At 39.1% G+C, this 27,954-nt stretch overlaps 1 protein-coding gene across 1 annotated transcript; it reads right to left on the bottom strand.

Annotated features, from left to right (window-relative positions):
* Positions 1-741: 741 nt before the first annotated feature.
* On the bottom strand, positions 742-27,418 carry LOC140231187 (uncharacterized). The gene is made up of 20 exons (XM_072311335.1): positions 27,088-27,418; positions 21,104-21,140; positions 20,648-20,758; positions 18,503-18,643; positions 17,295-17,402; positions 16,501-16,650; positions 15,772-15,879; positions 14,956-15,102; positions 14,253-14,375; positions 13,480-13,599; positions 12,687-12,812; positions 12,252-12,317; positions 11,033-11,153; positions 10,421-10,671; positions 9,024-9,425; positions 8,732-8,785; positions 7,633-7,680; positions 6,268-6,465; positions 3,080-3,190; positions 742-2,159 (listed from the first exon to the last, which is right to left on the bottom strand). Exons 1-20 carry the CDS (start codon positions 27,181-27,183, stop codon positions 2,041-2,043), a joined length of 2,637 nt encoding a protein of 878 aa, XP_072167436.1. The 5' UTR covers positions 27,184-27,418; the 3' UTR covers positions 742-2,040.
* Between the last annotated feature and the right edge of the window lie 536 nt (positions 27,419-27,954).

The following is a 27,954-nucleotide window of genomic DNA, read 5'->3' on the forward strand; positions in this document are numbered from 1 at the left end:
TTTGGAAAAATCAGACAAATGAAAGTTATGAATTGTAAAGGTTTAGAGAGCACGACAAATTTGAAATTTTGTGGGATCTATAGGTGTTGAGCAGTTCCCCGTTTGTCTGGTACACAAACTTTCTTTAATTTTCATTTTCCTCAAAATTTGGGCATAAAGTCAGAACTTATCCGCTGAGAAAGAAATTTTTGCTCGGAAGAAAAATGAAAATACACTGTACGTGAAAAATTTATGTACAAAGTGAGAAGAGCGCCGCAGCAGCTGCTCAACACCTATACAGTACATTACACAAAGTTGCCAATTTATCACGCTCTTATCTTTTGCAATTCATAATTTTCTTTGTCTGTAATATTTCACCTCCAAATTTTCATCGATTTTTTTTTTTCACTGATATTTCTGTTTTCGTACACAAAAATAAAACAAATATAACACCAGAATGGAATTCATATACTTAAGTCCACTGCCGGTATCAATAAAGCTTTTAAGTTGTCCGTTTTGACCAAACGGGAAAGAAGTGGGAGATACTTGCCGTGCGAGAAGTTCAATTCATAAGCAAACGAAACAACACAAAACTCTCCGCTATAAAACTCAAAACCTGCCACTTGGAGCACATTTTTATAGCGCCCTGGGGGGTGGGGGGGGGTGGGATATATCCCGCGAACGGTTGACTTTGCGAACGGTTGTCTTTGCGCGCATGAAAGTTGAGGAATTGTGATTTTTCTGCAATATAAAAAAAAATGTGTCTTTGTTTCGTAATATGCAAGAAGAGAGCAGCTCAAAATTGGGCTGTCACCGAATTAATGGCAATCCTTCACAAATGAAAATCACGTTGGGTATTCTGAACACAATACTTTCTATAATCAAATCCATTTTTTTAGCTTAATCCAATTCCAATTTGTGCTTAATCCAATTCTTCTTATTGGATCTCGTTTTAGTCTATTTTGTTTAGCCATTTAGTTTCTTACCAAACGAAGACAGTTCGAATTTCAACATAATAGTGTACTAGTACAAGTGCCATCAACCAATGGATATGGTATTGATTTATTAAAAAAAAGAAACAGCAAACAAACAAAGAAACAAAATAAGAATGTGCAAAAGATGGCATATCATGGAATACGAATGTGACGTTGTTCTGTTATGTGTCGGCAGGAAAAAATTCTTGAGGTGAGGTGACTGGGAGCCGCCCCTCGTCCTTTACGGATTAAACGGGGCGTTTGCCTTTTTTTTTTTCTGAAAAACACATCTCATCAAAAACAGTTCGAAGGAGAGTAAGAGAAACATTACTGCTGACAAGAGCCTTGCAAATAATATAATACAGTAGTGTCGGACACTTTACCGGCTAAATCAACAATGTGAGAAATGATGGCTATACACAGTCATGTACCAGAAAATGCAAAATGAGATCGAAGTGTGGCAAGAAACCGGCTCTTTTAATGCCCTCTTGATGTGAAATACACTGCAATTATTGCCTGTGATTTTAGCCCAGCGTAGCAGGTTATAGCTTATATTCAATTCATTGGTAGTTTCTGACATTAGACTAAATGCGACTTGCGATTTATTTCATTTATTCAGTTCATTTAAATGTGTTTATTCAGGATAGCTCGATTAGCATGCTTTTTTACATCAAGGTCCTGATGATGATGAGTTTCTACCAGACAAAATATGTTACAATATTCTTCATCCACTGAGGATCAATACGAGTCAAGGATGGTTTTGATATATATCTATATTTAGGACGACCCCAAACACAAACACAAGCATAATTTTCAACATTCATCACCAATACCAAGGGAAGTCTTCTCGGTACGGTGTAATAAAATTCGCCTATAGTTTCCAACTGGGTTGTTCAATCCGTGGTGACATTATTCATGGGCCTTATTTGTCATCCATAATATATGAACAAAAGCTCACGGTTTCTTGCTTCTACACGGATACCCTCAAACAGTGACTACTATTTTGAAGCTCTGGGGGAAAAAACGACGAAAGAAAAGTTATATTGTACGATCCAGTAATACAGGGGGCAAGTACTGCAGAGGACGGTCAACATACGCCACAACTTAGCATACAGTGGGATTCCATGTAACTTTGATTCTTCTCGCATTCGCCATCCTGGGCCCACTCCGCACAATTGTTGCTGCTGTCGTAGCAGTTTGGGTCGTCTGCAAAAATGTGAATCGAACAAGAGGGAATTAAATGAGAGGAAAGTAAGATGCACTCTATAAAGAAAAAGTCATTTGAAAGACGCAATGAAACAGCAGTATAAAGGTATAGAAATAAATGAAATATAAATAGAAATATAGTACTCCAGTATAAGTATAGAAATAAAACGCTGAAGCATTTTATTGTGGTTAATCTATATACACCTCAAGGTGAAGGAAAGCTCGGAATACATTGTGCATTGAATCGGAATATAATCTGAAGATTATAAGGCCATAAAATGCCGAAGGCTTCACCAAGATCTGTCAAGTTTTACTGAGAAAAGTTCGAGAAGCTCACGTAGAAGGTAGATGATTTTCCTTATAATAGTACGGATTCTTTTTTGTCTCCTTTATACTTGAAATTCGATTCTATATTTCTTTCTCTTTTTGTCTCATTGAAAACCTCAGATGAAACTCATAACTTTCTACATTACCATATCTATTCACACAGACAATAGATTCAAAGAGTAATTCGCCAATACGTCTACACACAAACACACATTCTTATGATATGAGTGTACAAAAGTAAAGACTGTACAACTCGAGACATCCAGACTGACGCAACTATTGACGTGTAAACATGAGCGCATCAGAGTGCACAACTACGCAAACATACTTAAAACACACACACACACACACACACACACACAAACAAACAAACACATGTACATAGAATATAGCATGCTCCCATACAGTAGAATAACACACACTGAAATAAAGTTTATTTCTTGTTTTAAGCACAAAACATACCTCTCTTTATAGTGATGATCGTTGTGCAGAAGACAGACATGAACACATATTAGAATCAGATAATATAGTAAGCAAACAAAATTAATTAATCAACTGGGCGTTGGAAATCGATGTATGAATTTAGAGCTCACCGTCGCAGGCGTGACAAGCCCGCCTACAATTGGGTCTCATCCACGCTGGGTTGATTTCACATTCCCCTCGTCTGGCCCAGTCCTGGCAGTGGGTCTCCGTGTCAATGCACTCTGAAAGGAAAACAACATCGATTTACAAGCCTAGCTGTTTTCACTGTGTTCATATATACATGTATTTGTTTGTCTTCAATGATTATCAATGTGTGGGGACGAGACAGCATGAACTTACACTCTCGTTTGGAACACACATCGCAAGTGCAACTTAATCACACTTTTCGGTATAAGGCACAGGTTGTACTGTATTTCATCTACCGGACAAATGCTTTCCTCGCTATGATACAAAGTGAGTTGTCATTTAAATCATCGCAATCAAAACTCCTTATCACGACATGCCCTATGACTTTGGAAAGGTTTAAAGAAAAAAAAAAAACAACAACAACAAATCATGCTGCTGTCGAATTGCATATGGATGTTATATCATTTAGAAAGATTTGTGCAAAAATCAGCAGGTCGTGATGTAACGGGACAGAGGAGTACGCAGGGCGCAGATGGTTGAAATATTTACAGCAAGTAATTATTGTAGACTATAATATGATTCTTCAGGGAGGTGAGGTCACCTCCCTGGATTCTTCGAGGCAAGAGCTGAAGGGTGAAGAACAGAGGCGGATCCAGGCTGATTTTTTTTTTTCATTCACTCCACCACCTCGTCATGGTAAGCGGACAATAATCAAATCCCGCCTACGTTCGACCCATTCGACAAGGCCGCTTGATTGACACATGATTGGCAGGGCTGTCGCGTAGTCGGTGGTATAAGGATGAAATAATTTGCTCGCTCTTGTGACGTATAATTTAGTGTAATTGCCGATCGTGTGGTACGAGGTCATTTGATCACAAAATAGTTACGTAACCATTGATTTGTCTCCATCACTACGTCCTTTCTTCAGACCTTTCTATACGTTTTCCTCGTTCTTACATCACCCACTGCGATAGACCTCTCAGCAAGTAATTACGGGCGTGAATATGTTACCACTCAAGGCGATGAAAATGGTAGCAAACAATCAGCTCTTTATGATTGACTGAATTACGATGCCGATAGAGGGCGGGTGAAGCTTTCTCTATCAGCCGTTGGGGGTACTTTGTTTTCAGAGGAAATAATATAGGGGGCGCAGTTATATCATAATAAGCACTCGAAGTGTCCACATTCGTGAGATATATAGTGAGAGAGATAACACGATATTATAGTCACAGTATAATGGTCACAGCATGGCATGATTTCTAATTACTACATCACAGCAAAACGTAATGCCACTTCCTAATGTCATCATCTGAGCAGGAAAAGGGGCAGAAAATGCAATCTAGAGAGATTCGACTGTCTTCATAATTTTCACAAGAACAACTCATCGCCTCACGTTATACACATCTCGATCATTGCAAAGCATGCATGTGCTCCATAATAAAACAGAACGGAATAAAACAAAACAAAACACATAACTTCCCATAGTCCTGGTGTTAGAGTACATACATACGTTGAAAAATATACATTACTTCTTGTTCTTTGACCTGTAACACTTTTTTGCCAACTTGCAAAATGGGCCAGCTATTAAAACATTCTATCTAAATGCCATACGTCCTATATCTGCTAAGTAGGCCAACGGCGGACAAAAGTTTGTGGCACAAATTGTCCATGTCCACCAGCTCTGAGGCGTTTTGACAGAGTGACAGACAATTCGCCGCCATATTGCCAGAGAAGGAGACAGTATTTATAATGGACATTCAACATAGGCATGAACGATCAAAAAGAGGTGAAAGATGGCACGGAGCAATAGTCATTAATAGTGAATCACAACATAGTAATCAAATTACTATTTTTTTTAGTGGCCAAAACCCCCCACAAATCTAAAGTGTATAGTATACTAAGAGTTGCTTTTTTTATTAGTGCCTTATCAATCGCTCCTGTGGAAAAAGTCATTAACTGATAGAGGCCTCTCGGTAGGAATAAAGGTACACCAGTAGAATCCTAAGATGGAAGACATTGAAGTGTTCCTTATACCGGTGTACTCTGTCATAGCTTACGAATATTGATAAGGCGTGTCCGTAACTATCATGCACGTCATGACCGGAAATCTCCATCGTTTGGCCTATGCTACCAGTATACGTGCCGCCTACACTAAATTAAACTTATGTAACTGACCAACACCTAAAATCCAACAGAACTGCTCCAAACAGACATTATCTTGCTGGCTTGCATAAATCTCTGGAATTTCTCATAATAATAAGAAATGTCATATAATAGTATGAAATATCGTATGTCATGACAAATAAGATAAGATAATAATATTATAATGCATAGGAGATAGCATACGTAAGAACTTGATAAGATCTTGATTGTGATAATAAATTGCTCTATTTTCTTTCCTATCGTAATATCTTCTTAATTGTAATCACGTTGAGACGAGATTGCGGTTTTTAATCAATTTCAAGACTAGATATATCTCCACGTAAATCGAGACATACGTAATTAAAGGTAATCATTGCATTGTGCAATCAGCTCCTCTCAGATCAGCTCATCTACATTTAGTAATGAGTATCAATTAATTCACAAGATATCATCATTGCGCCCGCCTGTGGTTATGAAACGCGGTTAAAAACGACCTTTCACGGGAGGGCATTTTGAGAGCCCGACCAATGCAGGTCTTGCGTCACATGTCACTTCACAACCTAACCATATTATACCTTGGGTATCCCTCGGACTTTTGGCATAGAAAACTGAGCTGTGCTTTCGTGAATAGATTTAGAATGCACGCAGCCCAAAGGAAATCAAAAGCTGCTGAAAACTGCTTATCCAATATAGTGGCGAGCCAGTGAAATAAAATGGAATCCATAGGGGCCTGAGCTTTCGATTCCAGCAGAATCCTTGTCAGAGGCAAAATTACCCTTTCTGAATGTTTGTCATGTCGAATCCGACGAACATTCTGTGTGGTTCAAAAGTTTAGGCCCCCTTTAACTCCAGATTTGAAATAAATGAAAATAATTTGACATAGTCTGAAATCGAAAGAGAGGAGAGAGGCAGGCCATGAGAGGGTGAGGGACATGAATAACGAGGCAAACGGACAGAAAAGACAAAAGAAAGGAAGAGAGAGAAAACGAATACAGAGACAAAACAGAAAAACCCTCCTGTCTGTCTTTACCTGCGTAGGGATCTGCTGGTGTGTTGGGTTCGGGTTCTCCGACCTGCGGATCGGGATCCGGCTGCTGCGGCTCGGGCTCCTCCGGTGGTGTGCATACTCCGCAACTCAGGGCGCAATTCTTAGTCATGTACTCCGTGTTTCCGGAACATTCGCCGTTCTCTGCCCATGCGTCACAATCTCTGTGTTTATCGACGCATTCTGCAAATGGCAAATGGTTTAAAACGGCACACTAAAAGATATCGAGTGCGAACTTTCATCACAATAATCATGTCAAACTGCATAATATAAAAAGGACCCTCCTGAATAGCTTATCTAAGACACCCTATCAGAAAACTTGCAGAGTTGTTGTTGTTGCTGTTGTTGTTGTTGTTGTTGTCGTCGTCGTCGTCGTCGTCGTTTTGATGTCCGATTCCCCGAGTAGGCTGCCATGGAACTCAAACCAGGCACCTCATGCTTGATATTCAGCGCATGGTCTTATCCAATAATAGGTCATAAAATCTATTATTACATACTATCAAGATACTGTTTGCTATAGCAGAAAAAGCGTGACTTTTCATCTGAGGATAAGTTCAAAGTGAGTCTCTGTGGCATTCATACCGTGTTGATGGTTCGGGGTCATCCAACGCGACCGACAACCACGAGTGATACGGTCCAAGAGTTCGACATTGATAAAAGGTCCATGAGTCATAAAGCCCTAGGGTCATACAGCCCATGAGTTTGACACTTGGCAAATAAGGCCCATGAGTCTGACACTAGGCAAACAAGGCCCACGAGTTCAACACTAAACATACACGCGTCACGAGTTCGACACTATGCAAAAAGGCCCACGAGTTCGACATTACATTACGGGGCTTAATGTGCCGGTCTCGTGGGCCTTGTTTGCTTTAGTAGTGTCGAACTTGTGGGCCTCGTTTGCCTATAGCGTCAGACTCAATACATGGGCCTTATTTGCTGAGTGTCGAACTCTTGGGCTGTATGACTCGTGGGCTGTATGACTCATGGGCTGTATGACTCATGGGCTGTATGACTTGTGAACTGTATGATTCGTGGGTGTCGAACTTGTGACGTGCACCCAATGGTTCACTGTAAGTTAGAGACTATAGGGTACTTCCAGTACCCAAACCCATGAAACAAAGCAAAGATGGAGAGAGAGAGGAGAGAGACAAAAATAAAAGAGTGAGAGGTTGGTGGTTCACTGAAAGTTGGATACTACCAGTATAGAGTACTTCTATTCCCTACATTCATGAAATAAAACAAAGATGGGAAGAGAGAGAAGATATAAAACTGAAAGAGTGAGGTTGGAGTTAGAGCAGGGAGATATAGATTGGAGGTCAAATTCTATCTCTCAGTAATTAGGATCTTTACCACTCTCTGGAGACTCGGAGACCAAAGTTGGCGATTCAGTTGTTGGAGCTGAAATCACAAGGAAAAAGAGAAAGAGAGGAGATGTGTCATTGCCTGATTACAATGATGATGATGATGATGATGATGATGATGATGATGATGATGATGATGATAATGATGAAGATGATAATGATGACGATGATGAAAAAGATGATGATTATGGTGATGATGATGACAATGATGGTAATCAATATTTCCCATGATAGTGTTATGACTGTTATGCCAGCAGCACTTAAAAAGCGCTGATAGCTACGGACATTTCCATCGATCAGACTAAATGTAACATATAAAAACACATCATTGCGGAAACAACAAACCAGATTGAAATATCTATTTCAGAAAATGATTATAATATTATTGCAAGATTGTTTTTGTTTTCAAGATTACTGTCATTCATTGTTTCAGGAGCATTACTTCCTTATAAATGAAATCATGTCAGCCTTTATTAAAGAAAAACAAAACAACACCAAGAAACAAAACAAAACAAAGTTGTTAAGCATAAACCTTGCATTCAACTAACAATAATTTCCCATACTTACAATGTAAACCCAGTTGCCGTTCATAATAGACTAATTTGGTCCCATTCATGACTGGACGAAATAAGTGTCCTGTACAATTACCTTAATAATGCATACAAAAAGAAGCATTCAACATGAAAACACTGAACTCGGGCTGTCGTCTGGTATTCCGTGACAATGTGGTAATGGCAGGACGAAATAAGTGCAACGTACAATAGCCTTAATGATTCATGTAAAAGAAAGCATTAAGCATTAAAACAATGAACCCGGGCAGTCGCTATGTGACTATGTTTGCAAAAGGTATGTCTTTCAATTAATAATTCACGGCAGACTGATGTCCTAAATCATGAATATTCATGGCATGGGAAAACCGAAGTGGAAAAACAAAAGACAGAAATTAGAGGAGGAAGATAGATAGCAAGTGTGTGAAAGACAGAAGGGGGAAGAAGGAAGGAAGGAGAGGGGTTGGGTCTGGAGGAAGAATATGAGAGGGACGATAGATGTTCTATACACGATAGCACGCTTGACATGAGCGCTCTTACCTGAATACATTGATTCACCGCAGTTCACGTAAATCTGTGGGCTTTCTGCCGTACCTGCATGTCGAGACAGATAGGGAGGTGGAATTTAATGACACTTGATGGACATTGGAATATAGGCAATATCTAGTGTAACATTCGCTGTTTTATCCAATCAAAATTTGTATCACATCTACTTCACTTTAACATTGGCTACAAGGGGAAAAGGGTAAAGATAGAATACGAAAATGGCTTGTTCTGTGATAGCATAATTATCATGTACAGTGTATTTTCATCAATGTCTACTTGATCTTACTATCCCAACCGCATCGGTCGACCAATCGATTTCGACAAGGGAAGACCTCGTGTATGAGTTTATAGAGAGCTGGGTCGTAGCGTTCCAACTTCTCTCGAGTGTCCACCCCGGAGTGCACCCCGCGCAACGTTGGCGCCTGCACGCTGAAATAGCTCTGCACGCCGTCGGCGAAGTACACGTCCATGGAATCGTCCGTGCGCGTGTTGGTCCACAGACCAGAGCGCCGGGCGTTAAAGTAAGCCTCGTTGAGGTCCTTCTGGTACTGGCGCTCCGAGCTGAGCGCGATCCTGAGGAGACTGAGCGCGAAAGAGTGGACAAAGGTATCCTCGTTGGCCCAGCGGTCATCTGGCCGACACAACAGATTCTCCTCAGCCGCTGAGGCCAGTGGGATATAGAGAGTACCTGTCCGGAGGTGAGGTAAAAATAAAAGTGGAACTGCCAGCAGTGGTTTTGTGGATTGTATACCAGTGGACTTGGTGAAGCTATGATCATAATATGTTCAGGTCATAGACCACAACACTAGCACCTGCTGGGCAAACTCTTTGGGACTAGTGAATCTAGTATGGTTACATCGAAATTTTCTTACAGCACGGTTTGACAATCAACAAAATACATAGACAATTTGAAACTGTTTTGAAACATAGGTAATTTTGACGACAGACAGTCTGAAGGGCATTGAAAAACTGTTTTCTTTTCAACAGAGAGTTTATAAAATCAGTGTTCTTTGTAACTAGAGTCAATGTCCTGACATTATATTTGATCATTTCACAAGCTACTACAATCCCTAGAAAATAACAGAAGCAATCAGCACATGCACACATTTTACATGGTTTTTGATAAGCTTTGACGAACGGTGCCGTTACCATGAGATTTCGACGAATGAGACATGTTCTCACAATAATTATATGGCTTCGTATTTTTTCCCCATCCTCTAAATATCCATCTTGAGGCAAATTTTGCTAATAAGCCCAGTACGGCAGTATGGCTTCTGGTTTTTTTTTTTTTTTTTTTTTTGGGGGGGGGGGGTCGCAATTTTTTTCATTTTCATTTTTTTTTTTTTTTTTTTTTTTTTTTTTTTTTACGGTCTAGCATCGACATTTCGGCGTTACAAATCCCACTTCATTGTCTGGAGTTTCATTGCTCAGAACTACCGATGGGTTTCGCCCACTTTCCCTAATGAAAGCCAAAACAGAAACAGGACCAAGCTTACCCCTGAATAAATCGGTGGGGCGGGGTCGGGGGGGGGGGGGGGGCAATGATCATCAATCAACATTAATATTGTACTAATTAAAAAAAAACAACAACAACAAAACAAACACCCAGACATAGCCAGCAATATGGGTGACCAGGGGGAGGAAGGAAAAGGCCAAAGGCGAAATGTAATTCCCTTGACTAACCTCCAAGCGACCGTACTAGGTCGTTGTAGCGTTCCGGTAGGTGAGAGTGCTCCGGGAGGTGAAGGGTCAGCTCGTTCTCCGCCAAAACAGCGACGCGCGCGAACTTGTCGTACATCTTCTGACGGAGTTCCCTCCGGTCTGCCAGCATGACGCGCACCACGTAGCACGCGCGCATTACAGCCTCATCAGACACGCGACTGGAAGCAACAATTGGGATCGAGTAGGCGTTGGTGTACTTCTGGTAGTAGGGGCTGCAGAAAAGACGATACGTTGATTACGAGTATTACATGGATTTAGAGGCATATAAAGATTTTAAAAGTGCATTAGGTCATAAGGAAAAACCATACAAACAGAGGAAAATCGGACACATAAAACACAGCGTAATCCGAAATAGATGAGGAAGAAGAAAAAATCAGAGGACATTACAAACCAGCAAACAGCCATGATAACAATATAAAGGCAATATATATGTATAGACAACAATAATAATTCAAAAAGACAGGACGCTGATTTTACATACATTTATCAATTCATGAGTGAAAGTTGACTTCACCTGTTCATAACATCAAGTTTGGTTTTGAAATTCTGTGATACAGAAAAAAAAAAGCATACCTCAAGCCGAGATTGACTCGAACGTGCCGTGGAACCTCAGTGACGTCTTTGCACTGCCATGTGTTGAGCGACGCGCCTGGGCGTTCGCCTCGGTTACGACGAGTGTACTGGAGATACGTTGCTGTGGATTGGGAAAGATAAAAAAATTGCAGGTTGATTTAATCTATTCATTAATAATTGTGATATGGAGGGTTCTTTTTTCTTTAACAAAATACGGGTGATCGACGAAGGGATTAAAACAGAGTATCAACGTCAAATGTCTTGTTACGCATGTATAGGCCTATATACGGTGTGCAATGCGCTTACTATGTGTTTTAAAGATCTCATGGATTTGTCGGGCCTATTCTATTTTTCTTGTTAATCTTTTTTTTTATTCATGTATGTTCACGTTCAAATTTAGCTCTTCGAAAACTCAAGCAACGATGATAACAACAATAACACTAATAATACAACATCAGCACTAACACAAATGAAAATAACCATATTACAAGACTTTCAACTATTACACGGACCACTATCACTAATACTACTTATTGTATATTGGCTATCATTATACATGTAATAACTTCTACTGCTACGGCACCTGACACTACTACTATACTACTACTACAAACAATGATTATGATAAAAACATGTCTTATTATGTCTATCATCATTGTCTTCATTATCATTATTGCTGTTGTCATCAACACTACTATAGACAGTGACGCATCTAAGAATTTCATTTTGAAAGCGCTCTATTTTTCACAAAACGAAAAAATTCTTCTGTAGGTATCAGACGGTTTGATATTTCGTAATATTTCTATTCTCACCATAATATTGGATTTTCTCCAAACTAGACAAAAACATAGATTACAACTGTATATGTACAAACTGTAAGAAAAAAAAAAAAGGTAATTACCCGCAAGAAGAGAAAATAAAAGGAAATGATAACACATACACAATTACGTGGAAAGAGTAATTTTCGTGATATCGTTTTCGTTCTTGTAATGATACATGAACGCACGTTATCCGGGGACTACGGCTCTTGAGAATAATTAATCTGATAATGATGATTGAGATTGCATTCGTACTGAAAAATGCAGTTACGATGGCACACGCAGCCGAATCACAAGCGTATATAATACTTAGGTAGATACACGTGCCTTTACACGCCGTCTTCTTCTCAAATCTCACCCATAATAAATAATGATCGCAGTAGAAACACCAAGTGGCTTACCATATTGCATAGAGTGACGAATAAAGTACGCGGATGGTTCAGTCGTTTCCGAAAGGGTTCCATTGGCTATAAATTAGAGAAATATATGTGATGGTATAACTGTAACGAAATAAAGAATGAAATGATGCAAAAAAAAACACAAAAAAAAACAAAGAAATATGATGATCAAATTTGACCTAACTCTGTCAGTGCTTTTCTTTTTCTATTTCTATGCATCACTTCCATTCTATTCATGAATATGTAAGTTACATACATATGTAATTATATATCTATTTATATAATCATAATATGTGTGTACATTGGATAGATATGCAGCTAGACAGATAGATAGATTGACGTGAAATATTATGCTTGTACCTCCTAATGATTGGTCATTTATTAATATCGTCATTTTCTTTTTCTTTTCATAATGCGGTCATAGCCGAAGTTGCTTACCGGTACCGTCCCCTTCCACGCACTGGCCGCAGCTGAGCCGGCAGTGCCAGTTCATCCAGCCCGGGTTACTCTCGCACTCTCCCCGTAGCTCCCACGCCCCACATTCATCCCTCTCGTCTCGGCAGCCTGAGGAGAAATCAAACAAGCACGCAAATAAAATGAATAAACAACTAAAATATTTTGTTGAATTAATTGAACAATACTGTAGGTAAAGCATACAGAGTCAAGAAAAAATAAGATAAGAACAGACCTATACTATTGTAATACAGTCAAACCTGTCTATAGCGGTTACCGAAGGAGGAAAAGTTAGACGGTTTTTTTTGGAATCATGTTATGATACCTGGAATATACTATTATTTGTTGTTTGCAATATTCATGTATATTGGTTTGGAAATGAAAATTAAATGAGAGAATGATGAATCCATGAATGAGTATAGCAGGACTGACTGCTTGTATTAGTAAAATCACGGAGATTCCTATTGCGATACCAAGCTCAGCAGGAAACAATAATTTCTAAATCACGGAGTCTTCCTAGCTCTTTTGTCTGGACAGAAAGAATGATTGATTGAATGAAAAGACTGATTTTTACGGAATCTCATGGAGGCAGGAAGATCAGGAGGCATTTCATGAAGCAGTTTGGTCGGATATTTTTCCGACAAACTTTTATACAAGCTTCTGAAATCCTTGCATCTGCTTGGCAGAGAGCAAATTTGTCCGACAACTTTGTCGGACAAAATGCTTCATGAAATGCCCTCCTGTTGTATATCTTAGTATCTGTACGACTGTAGCTTACCACAATCCAGTTCGTCGGACCAATCCTCACAGTCGTTATTGGAGTCACACACGCTGTCACGGTGGAGACACGTCTCCCCATTGGCACAGGAGAAATCCTGAGAATTACAACTCTCTTTGCCTGAACCACCCAACAAACAAAAAAGATTAAAACAGACACATACAGCTGTTATCATATATCATCGAGCGTCTTTGATTTTATCACGATATCAAAGTGAACATGGACTTGACATAATAATAATAATAATAATAATAATAATAATAATAATAATAATAATAATAATAATAATAATAATAACAATAATAATAATAATAATAATAATAATAATAATAATAATAATAATAATAATAATAATAATAATAATAATAATAACAATGATAACAATAAAAATGTCTTCTTTATCCAGGGTAGCCTCTTTAGTTCTGCTACTGCTCTACCAGAGGACCCTGCCATTATTACTTTCCTATAGCGTTGCCAGGTACCCGTTTATACACCTGGATCGAGAGGGACATAGTGGGTAAAAACTTCTTGTCCAAGGACGTAAGCACTGGGCGGGAATCGCACTTGGGTCTTCCGACTGAGAGTCAGGAGACGGGGGGTCTTATCCACTATGCCACAGCGCCTCCACATATCATTTAATGATATCAAGAAATGAAATTTATGGAAAGTGACATTACACGGAAACAAATATACATTCAAGTCGAATCAAATTAAATAAAAAAAATCAGTAGAGAGCGGTATGCCTGCATCACTGATATTTAGATGATACTCACAATTGGCCTCGTCCGACCTGTCGGGACAGTCCCCGTAGCCATCGCACACCAGCTCGTCTCGGATGCATCTCATGCGATTCTCGCACATGAAATGGTCCGGTGAGCAATTATCCCAATTCGCCCCTGTCAACCGATTGTCAGAATAAATGACCCGATGACTAATTGAGATGGTATAATATTCATTCTTCGGTATCCTACTAAATGTCACATATAGGTCGGAAGATCTCGAGCTATTCAGTTGTTTACCCATCGCTGCAATTTCAGTGATGGAAACCTCCTCATAATTTCGCGAATGAGAGTATTTCTTTTTTTCTACATAATAACCAAATGGATATTACCCAAAAGCAACGTATGTTCTATTTCATCGAAACATTTCGCGAAAGTTTCAATTCTCGAAATCAAGCACGATTTCAAAGCTACAAACTCTATGCCAAATAAAGAGAATATTACCATTGCTTTCTAGTTCCATCATCTACCACAAAATTGAATAACCTGACTCATCTATTACTAAGAAATGAGAGCACTTTGGGGCGAGTAAGTCTCACAGTGTTAGTTATTTGAAAGGTACTTTCACCTGAAACACGGAAATTCAGGGAAACTTTTGAGGTACCAAAACTTTTTATTATCTTTAAAGTGCATGTTCCTTGAACATCTGTAGATGGAGAGGCCGCCAGTGGCACATCGATAGTTGTGCGCTACTTACCACTCGGGGGAGGCTGAATCGTGTTGCAGGTCCAGCCGTCTTTGTCGAGCTCTTTTCCCGCGGGACAGGTGCAGGTGTAGGAGCCAATGGGCTCGTTTCGACAAGTCCCGTCGCACCAATCTTCAAATTCCCGACACTCGTTTACGTCTGGGTGGTAGTCCCGTTCATATGGGAGAATTTGTAGGATCATTTGCGAGTCAAGAGGTAAGTAATTACAAAATTATTAGAAGGGAAAGATACTTCCAACAACTCTACAAAAATGGCAATAAAATGGCAGCGAATGTCAAATGCCGGCTTGTAGGCTTTTTTATGTTATTATCAACTCTCATATCTTGGCCGTTGATATCAACCAAACATCGGTAACACAATTTTGATTGTTTGGATGATTGTTTTTTTTACCATTTCAAATTCAAGTTTCATTTCTTGAGAATGGTTATTTCTAAAATGAAAAGTATTTCGCACAATAGGGCAGATATGTCTGAAAGGAGAATTATATTGCTTCAGTCGTTCATGTACTTGATGATCAACACGTTCAATCCATAGAATGATGAAAGCTACTTGCAAGAAACAGGACGAGAAATGATCATGTAAAAGAGGGCTGCAATGATGAGAGTGAAAAACCTATCAAATTCAATGCTTGTGGGTTCCCACAGAATGATATAGGCCTACTTCATATTTTGTTAGATGGATCAAGAATAATTAGATTACTAGGTAGAATAATACAGACTGAATAAAATCGTTAAACTAATCAGTGGGCGAGGGACAGCGTGGAGCACCATTAAATTGCTGTAAGTAGGCCTACATTTTCATGTCTACCTGTGCACTGGCCGGTTCTATGTTTGTAAAAATATCCTTCCTCGCAGACACACTCGCAGTGGTAGGCATCCAGCGCCGTGCCAGGATTGCATCGGATTCCTCCGCAAGCTAACAACGAAACAAACAGTGCAAGCAGTCAATAGCTATTACACGGCCGAAGCTCTTTAATTTGTTAATATCATCACGATCATTATGTATACTTCTTTGTATCGGTCTTTCCGTAGGCCGCTCTGTGTCTTTTTTTTTTTGTGAAACCAAACTTATCAAGCAAATACAAACTTTAAAAAAACCCTACTCTACTCTCCTCAGTACATTTCTTCTGCTTCTTTTCAATGGAAGCACCATACGAAAGAATAATCTTGACGACAGCTTGCACGTTAAATCCAACTGCAACATCCGTAACTGTTAGAGCCGATGGGGAATTTATGCCTAATGGTCGACTCAACCACGTCGTGGTTAAGCCTTTCACTTTCGCAAAAGGGTGATGTCGAAATTACATGGCAGTCAAAAATGTAAGGCTGTAATGCCATGCAGATAACAATCATATCTTATTCTTCTGTACTTCGAATTTGCAGGTCTATATGTGGCACATACTCGTAGGTACATTTGGTAATGTTGTTTACTGCCAACTTCTTCAATAGTTTTAAATTATTCAGGCATTCCATGCCTTGGGATCCCTCGGAAAACGCCACAGGTCGAAGGACAATGACCGTAGTCACGTGGGCTTACGGAGTGAATTGGATTTGGCCGGAAGAGGGCGACATGTCCTGTTATCAGCGTTGATGGAAAACCCGACATCGCAATAGCAGATGTATCCCCGGTTGGTGTTGATGCAGCCATGTTCGCAATTGTGAGACATCTCCTCGCACTCGTCAATATCTACAAGAGAATCAGAAAGTAATGTTTAAGCGGGAAGCATAGGCAGAACTTCCAAAGTGGAGACTTAATGATGAGAGTGATGATACTATTGGATGAAATAAGGAACTTTCAGCAATTTTCTTTTTCTACTTTCTGAACGAAGAGAGATGTGAATGCAATATTGAGAGACGTCACTCCATGAAGACCCCATTGTCAGAATGTAAGGTACACACACATACATAAAACAAACAAACAATCATACTATACAACTGTAGAAAACAAAATCGAATCACAGCCACTTTATTCTAATTTTACACCTTCGCATGTTTCTTCGCTTCCTTCCACTGTAATCCTTCACTCTGAAAATACAATATCTCGATACGTGTGAGGTTTTAAAGTTATTTCGTTGTGTAAGTGTTTTTTCGCAAAAGCACGGTTTTAAAAAATTAATGATGTAGAGATGTAATAATGCATGTTTGTATGTGAAAGACAAAAAGGAAAAACAGATAAAAGAGATAGCAAAAGAAGGAGTTTAAAAGAGAATGACGGAGGGAGACAGAGTTGGGTATATCTGGGGACGTCTGCGTCTCTGTACGTCCGTGTATGCTTTAAGAGAGTAATATGGGATATTACAATCGGCAATGACCCCGTGTCACTATTCTCACCTTCGCATTCCTCCGTGATAAAGTTGTACCTCATCCCTCGCCCACAGTCGCAGCGACACCTGTTGATATCTAGTCTAGCGCCCCCATAACACACCAATCCGAAGCATGCTGCGCACATAAAAAGGACACAATTTTACTGACTCGACAACATACTCTCATTACTCTGAGAACATTTTGCTGGTGGGTCTTTTCCAAGAAACGATCTTTTACGTCTTATCGTAATTTGGTCATTACATGTGTATCCTTGCATTCATTATCGGGCATTCTTTCGAGTGACAAGACTTAAAATGTGCTCTGCGCTATTCTATATACCCAGCAGAAATAGCCGATGGCATTAAACTTTAATACTAAACTTGTAGCTTCTTCGTACGACGATTAATTGGTGGGAAACAAAACATACCTACGCCTATAGACGTAAGAAAATTAGTATTATTAAAACTAAATGGTATTGCTTGTATCTAATTTTTAAATGTAATGATCATGCACAACATAATATAGTGACTGATTTCTTTCTTTCTGATAAACTTTTGTGGGAGTATGACGGCAGGAGAGAGATAATACATACCCTTCATCCATCACATCGTCTGAACGATGAATTAGTGAGATTTCTCTTGGAGACCTACATCTCGCAACTCGACTATACCCATAACTCTCCGCATGAGTGAGAGCTGGAAACTCCTTTCCTATCATTTTGGCAGAAAATCATACCAAATACCAACATACCGTGAAATCCATGTGCTTTTCAAATCGTGTTTTAAAATACGATTAAACTTCGAAAGCTTTGCATTTTCAGAATTGACAAGCTTCTTCTCATTATTACCATTCATGGGATGCTTTGAAAAATCTTTACATGCTAGATATGAAGAGTTTTATTGCAAAATGAGCAAATCGCCATTTTTAAACATTTCAAAGTAAGTCCATCATCAGATAGAGCAAAATTTAACCTTTCCAGTAATACCTCACTTGTGACATGGAAGGAATATTCTAGAAGTTATGATTAAAAATATCCTGTATTTACTTTCAATTTTCTTTGTTTTTAGCAGCTTTAAACACTAATATCTCAACTTAACACAGTAAGCGAGGATTTAGTTCATTTTGCAATGAATCTCTTCATATAATAGTATGTACAGCAGGTTGAAAAAAATTAAGCACACCCTAACGCTTAAATCGGTCAATACGAAACAACCTCTAAACGTACGACACCTTACGTAAAATTTTCGGTGCCTTGTAGCAGTCCCATCCGTTGGTGTGGAGGACAAAGCCATAGCGACACCGACATTCGAACGTACCAGGTTGGTTGGTGCACGTCCCTTTGCAGCGGGTGGGATATTCACGACATTCATTGATGTCTACAGCAAGGAAGTGACGTAAGACCTCATGATATAAACTTGTCAAACTTAAAATCTTGAGAGCGGTGGTACAGCTTTCCATTAGTTCAGGGACCTATAGGTGAATACGAAGGGAGTCCTGTATTTCTTATGTTTATTTGTTGTTTTCAACACATATTTTTCTAATGAGTACTGTCGTCTGAAGGGTCACATTTTGCAGAAAGTGGTACGACCTGCATGGAAAAAGATAGTATCTCTACTACACAACCTGTATAACAGCTTCATTTGCCAAGTGTCAGTGGATACCAAAACTGATAAGCATGTAAAAAAAAAATGGTCATAATAACAATTACTCATTTGGGAGACAAATCGCAATCATTTCCTATTGTTGTGGTTTAGAGGGAAACAATTGCAGATTTTGCTAAAAGCATTTTGGATTCTTTCCAAATACGACGCAAACACTCACATCAAATTATTGTTAATCTATAACGCACTCGGAAAGACGCCACCACCGGCATGGTTAACATGGCAATGTTAATCATTTCCATGAGAATGCCATCGCTGGGAAGATAATAAGCAGACATAGGGAAACAGCGGGACATTCAGAATGAGTAATCACGACATACACTTCCTACTTGGTATCGGCTGAACTGGTATAGACCACAGCCCACGCATGATAATTGTTGGACTTATTCAATTTTATAGACAAACAAATTGTAAAGACGGGAGGAGGAGCATAATAGAACAGTAAAGTTTATCATATTTATGCCACCAATTTTTTCGTTAGAATAATACTTGTACGTGACGTCATGAAAAAATGGCAAAATCTCGAATTCACGCTGACACATACGATACTAAAATGAAAGGTACTCATTCATACTGGAAAAAGTGAAACTTGAATTATCCGTTAGAATAATGAATCTCACTGCTTTTTCTAAGATGCGCTCAACAACTTTAAGTGACCATGATAACGTTCGATATGGATGGCATCATTCCTTTAAAAAGAATCCGTCATAATGGCTACCAGGAAAAAGCTCCAACTGTGATTCTATATCTCTAATTGTATCTGTTGTATACATTTCCTGTTGGATAAACTCTCTATGGTTAATGAATGAAGATTTCCTCTGGGGGTAAGAGAACTTCACCCCATTTACATAAGGTTTCCATAATTAAGGGAGATGAAAAGGGAATGTCGAAGCCATCTTCTTCAAAGCTCATAAAATACACTCCAAATGACAGCTAACAACGTCACGAGCATAATTACTAGTGAAGCACGAAAACAAAATATTCCTAATCTACCATACAAACAGGATGGAAGACGTTTAATCCGGAAATCGGACATGAAATCAAAAAAGTTGTGATCTTAAAGGTTTTCCCGTTTAGCATTGGTCGCAAAAAGATACGCAAATTAAGAGAGAATTCGCTAAATGCACAGGCAAAAAACAAACAAACAAAACAAAAACATAACAAAACATTAAAGAATACCTTTGGTCCATACTTCAGCAACTACAGCCTATAACTCATTTTCCCATTTAAGTCATTATTGCTGGCTTAACTGGTGCAAGGGGCACATGTTTTAAGGATGCACTTAGTTTTAATGACAAAGAAAAACAATCAGTGAAGATTTGTGTTGTTGTTATTGTTGTTGTTTCAATTCAGTTAACGACTTGTGAGGTGATAACATCATCACCTCCAATTTGCATAATGTGGTTCTTTCTAACATATAATATAATCAAACTGTTCGTTAAAAAGCTATGTAACCTCATCAAAATCCATTACTTTCCTAATTTATGTCCGCTGTTGTTGAAATTTTTACCAGTGATCTTGATATTTTAATTGTTCAAGCCAACTTTAACAAGATGTAACTTGTCAGTGATAATGTACTTGAAGTTTTTGGTGATATCGATCAGGTACACATTTCATTACCAAAATGTTGTTTATATAACACACCATTATGAACTGGCATTCAAATCTACAATAACCTTTTTTTTTTTCAATTTTTTAACAATCTTGTGAAGCACTTACCGTCACACCTGTCTGCATACGTGGTTGAAGTTCTATACCCCTTGTCACATTCACATCGGCAGGTGGCCGTATCAAGATGCTGGTTCGCACCGCACGTAACCTGGCAGGAGGCTTGAATTAGTTGTAAGAGATCACAGAGCAAAATCATCATAAATGTATGCCGTCATATAGAGATCAGCTCACATCTAGTACTTACATCTGAAATATAAGCTGTGACGTAATCGACTGAACGTCATCATCGTTAGTAACTGTTTTTATTTCTGTGTCCTTTAGTCACTATGCTCTTATTATCCCGCGTTATATCGATTTACTTCCACAACTACTGTATTTTCCTTTTTTTTTTTAAATTTTCATTAACAACAAAAAACATCTGGAGCAAAATGCTTCATAGTTGATAATTATCATCTTTCACAATCAATACAAAATGCGATCATTTTTAAATAAAACTTCACTTACATGATGGATCCTCACTTCGGGCTGCGCTTGATCTAGTCTTTGAAAAGGAGATAAAAAATAACGGGAATGATACTTCTATTAGCACATTATGCACAGCATCAAAATAATCATACAATTTGTATATCCACCCTACGTTACGTCACGTCAACACAGTCACGTGCAAAGTTCTCTGTAGGCTTGGTGTGAAATGAATTTCAACCCGTGCGACACAAATTAAGATTCTCTTCTACCGTCTTGTCTCTCCTATGCACGAGTAATGTGAATTTTCATTTCTTCTATTATCTCTTTCTCTATCTCTCTCTCTCTAAATATATATTAAAATGTACTTATATATATATATATATATATATATATATATATATATATATATATATATATATATATGTGTGTATGTATATATATATATATATATATGTATATATATATATATATATATATATATATATATATATATATATATATGTGTATGTATATATATATATATATATATATATATATATGTATGTATATATATATATATATATATATATATATATGTGTGTGTATATTATATGTGTATGTATATATATATAGTAATATGTATGTATATGTATATATATATATATATATATATATATATTATATATATACTGTATATTACTCTCCCTGGCGAGGGGAAAAAGGGAATTCACAATGTGACGGTTGATCAAGATCCTAATTATGCTAAAACTAAGTGCGGATAGCTTACAGAAAAGAATATGGCAGTAATAAGATAAAGGATTAATTCAATTTTCAAAAGGATGAGCTGACAAAGGAGACATCCCCGTGCACCCACAGATGCCATATAATTATGATATATAATTTCATATCACTGAAACAAAACAAAAAACAACAACAACAACAACATTGAGAAAAGGCAAATTTTAAACCTTGATGTATACAGTAAGTCGGTAAAGGATGTCAGCAGGGTATAGCGTGTGTAATAGGGTCACGGGTTATCGGAACAACATATGGCAAGAATATGGGTACAACCGCAGTTACTCATTTGCGAAAGTTTACTTCAATCGAGGGGTTTAAAGGGAAATTCCAATCCATGTTAGGATTGAATATTGAATGGGAGGAGTATAGTCATTAGCCGAAAATCGCATTTACGTGCGACACAAACCCATGAAAATTACAAAATATCAACTTTTTACAGGTGTTTTTGAAATACTGAAACCGGGCATATCGCCAAGTGCATAGTAGGCCTATATGAAATCATGACGACATCACCCTATGCTACTCCCATCGGCTCGACCTTGAATATCATAAATGCATTTTGTCCATATATGATTAAGCCCTATTAGGCTATATCCCCTTGCCTTTAAAGAGCAGCTCTTGTAAATCAGTACAAGTCTTAAAAAAAAAACGAACGCAAATTTTCTACTTATCCGTAAATTTTCGTCAAAACAAAACCCCAGAAAAAAAATAATGACTATGAACAATGTACATAGCAAGCGAATGGGCGATGGTGACATCACTACTTTTTCTGTCTTCTATATTATGTTTATAGTTAATATCACTTTTTTCGAGAAAACATATACGGGATTTCAAACTTTCTGAACTGATATTTGACAGTCATGGTTGCTACGAACAATCTCTGGTACAATATGTTGTATCCCCAGAATTTCTTGATGTTTCTGACATTCCACAGGACAGGTGGTAGAAGGAAAACACGAGTTTCTAATCACATCTGAATATATGCACGACTCTTTCAATGATTATGCGATGCTGGGTTTCTCTCTCTCTCTCTCTCTCTCCCTCTCTCCCTCTCTCTCTCTCTTTTTGTTTTTGTTTAGTTGCTTTTCCTTGTTCCGGTGAACCTATAATGTGAGTCATACAAGATTTTTTTTTTTTTTTCTGTTCCTGTTCGAAGGGTCTCCCGTTTTCTGCTGACTCGTGGAGTTCGAATCCCTGGTATAGCCGTCAAAAGGCGACTGTGGGTTCTGAGGCGGGATGTTCACTGTATGAAGTTTACGTCATTTCCTTTCGAACTACAATGTATCATACTCGAAACGTATCTGACTCTGCTTCATTTCATACATAATCTACATGCAATTCTACGGATAAAACTTGGATCATTGAGCTGTAGCTCCATGTGCTTGGACACTCCATATTTCCCATTCTGTATATATCCCCAACGATCAAAAGTGTTCTTGGTAACCCCTCACGTACATTTGGTACGGGTCATATTATTTCCCCTTAGCAGGATTTAATGGGATCAGACGGGATTGGCTTCTGCTGTGGTAAGATTTTCATATATCACATATTGCTGTGAAAGTTCATCCCTAGGAAGGACGAACGGCACTATGGATTCTATTTCCGCGATTGCGATCATGACATACGAACGTCTTTTATCCACCGTCATTTTTCCCCTGAATTAGGTGCGCAATAGATTTCTGGCAATCAACGTGCTTGGGCGATCAATCATCTGAATTGAAGGACTAGAATGAGACGAAATGAAAACGTAGTTTTCTCACACCAGGTTCCACCACCCTGCTTTTTACCTGCATACAGCTCGGACCATGTTCAACATATCCTTTGTAGTTGATAAATCAGGGAAATGGGTTCCACCCTCTTAGTATGGGTAGCTCCATGGTATACTAGAAATCACACAGTAATCATGAAAGTTTACCCGAGGACTACCTACAGGGGCCGCGGAAGCGGGGGGGGGGGGGGGGCGGGAGGCTGCAGCCCCCCCCCCCCCCCCCACACACACACACACACACACACTTTTGGTTCGTCAAAAAAAAAAATCGAAAAAAAAATCGAAAAAAATCACAACACTCATGAATTTCAATTCCCAAAGATTCCGCCCTTAGATTCTTCCCGTCTAAGCGGGGGGTTTCACCTTGCCACCCCCTCCCCCCCCCCCCCGGTCCCGCAGCCCCCAACACTGAAAAACGTTCCGCGGCCCCTGACCTAGACGTTCGACGAACATAGAAGACATCATACCATACAAAAAGAAGTGGAGGCGAGAGAGAGAGAAAGGATGAAATACAAACCACGGAGAAATGCTACTGTCCTAATCGATAAAAAAAAAAAATTATGTACGTGCATATTATATACACTACCTAATGATGCATCAGGAAGATTAGAAAGAGCGGAAATAGTGATTTCCGCTAATGCCTTCTGTCAACATCTCGAAAACGAAAGATGATAAAGAAGGGGCAGGAGAAAAAACGGTGCAGGTAAACACTATGCTCTGGACTCCAGAAGTGGTGGTGACTAGGCGTACTCATTTCGCCAGCACAGCAGTTTGTCGAGTTCGCATGCGATGCGTGGGGCAACCTCGGATTGTCCTCTCACGCACCAGTCAGCCTAAACTGTCACGCTGATCTACTTGCCACTATTTGCACTTTACAGTGTGACCCGAAGGTGACGGACTGACGACAGCTCCTCTGTCTGGGGACGAGGTTGACGTGTGGGTGTGAGAGTCCCCTCCCCCCACCCCCAAAGGCATAGCAAGTAATAACAAAAAGTTTCTCAGTTTGAATGATTCGCTTCTTATCATGGATGACCACTCTTGATGGCGAGACTGCATCGAAACAGTCTTCAAACATTATAATGCAAATGTGAACGAAATTGAACAAATCGACATGATAGAAAGTATTTTACTGATTTCAAATAAAGGCGATCTGAGTTAAATTACAATTTCTGTGTTATTACCATGTATATCGCTTGTTTTTTGCACATTGTTGACAAGGTAAAAGAACTGGTATTGTTATTTCTGTTGTGATATATTTATAAATGAGAAGTATGAAAATAATGTAATAATAAGGTCTTATTTACCCAGGGTAGCCTCTTCAGTGTTGCCACTGCTCTACCAGAGGGCCCTGCTATTATTATTACCCTAGCGTTGCCAGGTACCCATTTATACACCTGGGTCGAGAGGGACACAGTGGGTTAAATCATCATGTCCAAGGACGTAAGCACTGGGCGGGATTCGAACTCGGGTCCTCCGATCGGGAGTCGGGAGTCTTATCCACTATGCCACAGCGCCCCCACTAATAATAAATGAATTGAATTGAAAATAAATGAATTGAATTGAATTGAATTGAATTGAAAATGATTTACCGGTTTAAAATCAAATCATTCATTCATTTAATAAACACTTAGATCAGCTAACAGGTGAGTGCGTTGTTTTTGTTATTTGATACTCCAGTCAGGATAAAGGCGAAAACAATCAAGAGATTATGTTGTCAGGCATCCTGAAAGACGGAGAAAGTTGCACCACTGATTTAGAATCCAGTTATTCTGGTTCTTGAATTGAAGAATAACAAAACCGTGTGAGCACTGTGGTAAAGTGGATAAGACCCTTGACATTCATTCGGAGGTCCCGAGTCCGAATCCCGTCAAGTGCCTACGTCCTTAGACAAGATATCTTACCCACTAGACCCAGGTGTAATAGGTAAACCTGGCAATGCTTTATCTTGTAGGGCACTCCAGAAGAGGAGAAAGGTGCTTGCACTGAAGGGGGTACTCTGGGAAGACAAGACCTTATTATCATCATTATTATCATCAATTATACATATCTCGTTAAAGATTTTTCGGTATCCCTCAAATATTCACTGAGTGTTTCACTTAAAAACAAATATGTATTTCGGCAATTGCTGACTCAACATATACCATTTGGGGAAATTTCCCTTTTATTCCAAGGCGCAGTTGCTCATTCTCAGTTTATGATCTAGCGCTCAACCGAATCAAGAGCACAGGAACTCTTTTATTAGTTGAGAACAACTGTGTAAATTTAGTATAAAGTATCTGCTTATATTTTAGCCGAGTTGCATAGTGATCAGTCATGAGGACATACCTTGCATGTATGTAGTTTTTCACTGCTACTTCTGAATAGTTCGAATCTACATACTGTAATAGGTATGGAAACTTCCCCTTTAAGAATCATAGGCTACGCCGTGATCTAGAAGAATAGCGGAAGTATTGTTACAGGAAGATTGCAGTTCACAACCTCGAAAAGAATGGTTGCCTGCTCAGTTCTTCTTGCCATTTAAAGGTCCTCTACAAGCAGACTCCGACAAAAACATTTGAGTAGTATTAGTTTGCTGTCCGCTAAACGACATGAATAATGAAGCAGGTGATTGTGGGATGGACCACATCAGCTTTTATATATATGCCTGTATGAAACCTCACCGTATAATTTTATCAATGATAATCTCCAGGCGGGCCATTAGTTTGATGTAATTGATATTCCACATACTAAAGTTGGCATAAGTATGTGTATTCCGTTTTCAAGGACAACAGAACGCTCGCATAGGAAACATTTTTGGTGTCAATATTGCATTGTGTCTCCTCCGTATCCTTGATATTCAGGAAACCAAACAAAGTGTTCTTTTTCTTTTGGTTTTAATGTTATCGGTCTCTTTAACCTTAAAAGGGGATGTTCCCTTTAAAGGGGACGTCTGCTCGATCTCTACGTTCATTTTCAATCCAGATTGGGTTACGATAAAATCATTAAAAAAAGAAAAAGAAATAAGCGATGTTTATACGACACTGTGATGGTTGGGTTGGAGGGAAAATCTACCTTCCAGGTTCAATAACATTCGTCATAGTACTCCACATTCTTGGTCGGTATTTTTATTGCACAGATACATGTACTTGTATTGTAACAATCAATCCTACATGTCATGGGAAAACTCGGGTGAGGCGCGAGGGGAAGAGTATAGTGGCGGATCCCCCAATATTTTTGTTAAAACAAAAGAAATGAGAAGAAAACATGGAGGGGCGCGTGCGTTCCCCCCCCCCCCACCCTTTACGGAATTCTTGGATCAGCCCCTGGTAACGTGTACTTCAATATACACGACAGATGAGTAAGTATATTATACAGTAGAAGGATGAATTCTAGGATGAATTCTAGGCCTATATAGTTAACTTTGTCCACTGTATCTATCACCTCAGTATCATTCACCCGATAAGCTACCTCTCAGCAGGTCGGTCGGACATCCTCTTACCCTTGTCTTCTGCTTCCTCCTCGCCAGTGACCCGGGCCCAGCCGCGATAACACACAGCACCACGAATAACCAGCGGTAAATAATGCAGAGCTTCATTATGTCATGCAAGTGATCACGGTGTCTCCGCTGCAAAAGTTTCCGTCAAACAATGCGACGCCTATTATTAAAGACAGCAAAGAGAGTATAAAGAGGAGGACGATAATTTCACGCCCACTTTCTATTCTTTACTGACAGAGCACTCTTTGCGTTTCCGCCATCATCAGCCAGTGCAGCACAATATAGGCCTATTTCCAGACACTTTGGTTGCTTTGCATCAAAAGTAATCAAAATTCAGCAGTTATTCCCCCTGTGTATTCACCATATAACTCTACGACGGTATTCCACAAGCATGCCAGACTGAATGAAAATTGAATGTATCACAATGTTTTCGCACAGTATCCACAAATCCGCAAAGGAAAGTGTTACGCTGTCGACGTTATCATGGTTATATGTCGTCGTGATGCAAGTTTAATCAATTCCGGACACGTTTTCAGAGTACATTTGCAAAACACTTTCTCATTAACTTTTTTTCAGGACACGTGCATACTGACACACAAACAAAGATTTTCTGAAATGAACCCGATAGATCACATCCTCACAAATGCAATGCTGAGCAGGCATTCATCGTTGTCATCATCGTCATCACGTCTTGTCGTCGAATTTGTGGTCGATCTCCAGCTTCTAAGGTAGCAACCACACTCATCAACAGTTCCCTAGTCTAACACGACTGTCGTATAGGCCTCCGTGCAAAGAATCAAGTAAACAATACAAAGACGCATGGTTCATAAGTCAATACCGGATACAGACTTAGTCACACACATGCCTGCA

This window comes from Diadema setosum, chromosome 7 (assembly GCF_964275005.1).
Source record: "Diadema setosum chromosome 7, eeDiaSeto1, whole genome shotgun sequence".
Taxonomy (NCBI): domain Eukaryota; kingdom Metazoa; phylum Echinodermata; class Echinoidea; order Diadematoida; family Diadematidae; genus Diadema; species Diadema setosum.

Excerpts from the sequence above, each read along its gene's own strand:
- LOC140231187 (XM_072311335.1), bottom strand. The coding sequence starts at position 27,183 with ATGAAGCTCTGCATTATTTACCGCTGGTTATTCGTGGTGCTGTGTGTT. Across the intron at positions 15,880-16,500 it reads GGCCAAATCCAATTCACTCC|CTTGCGGAGGAATCCGATGC; the intron begins GTAAGCCCACGT and ends TTTCGTTGTTAG. Across the intron at positions 9,426-10,420 it reads CCTAGTACGGTCGCTTGGAG|GTACTCTCTATATCCCACTG; the intron begins GTTAGTCAAGGG and ends ACCTCCGGACAG.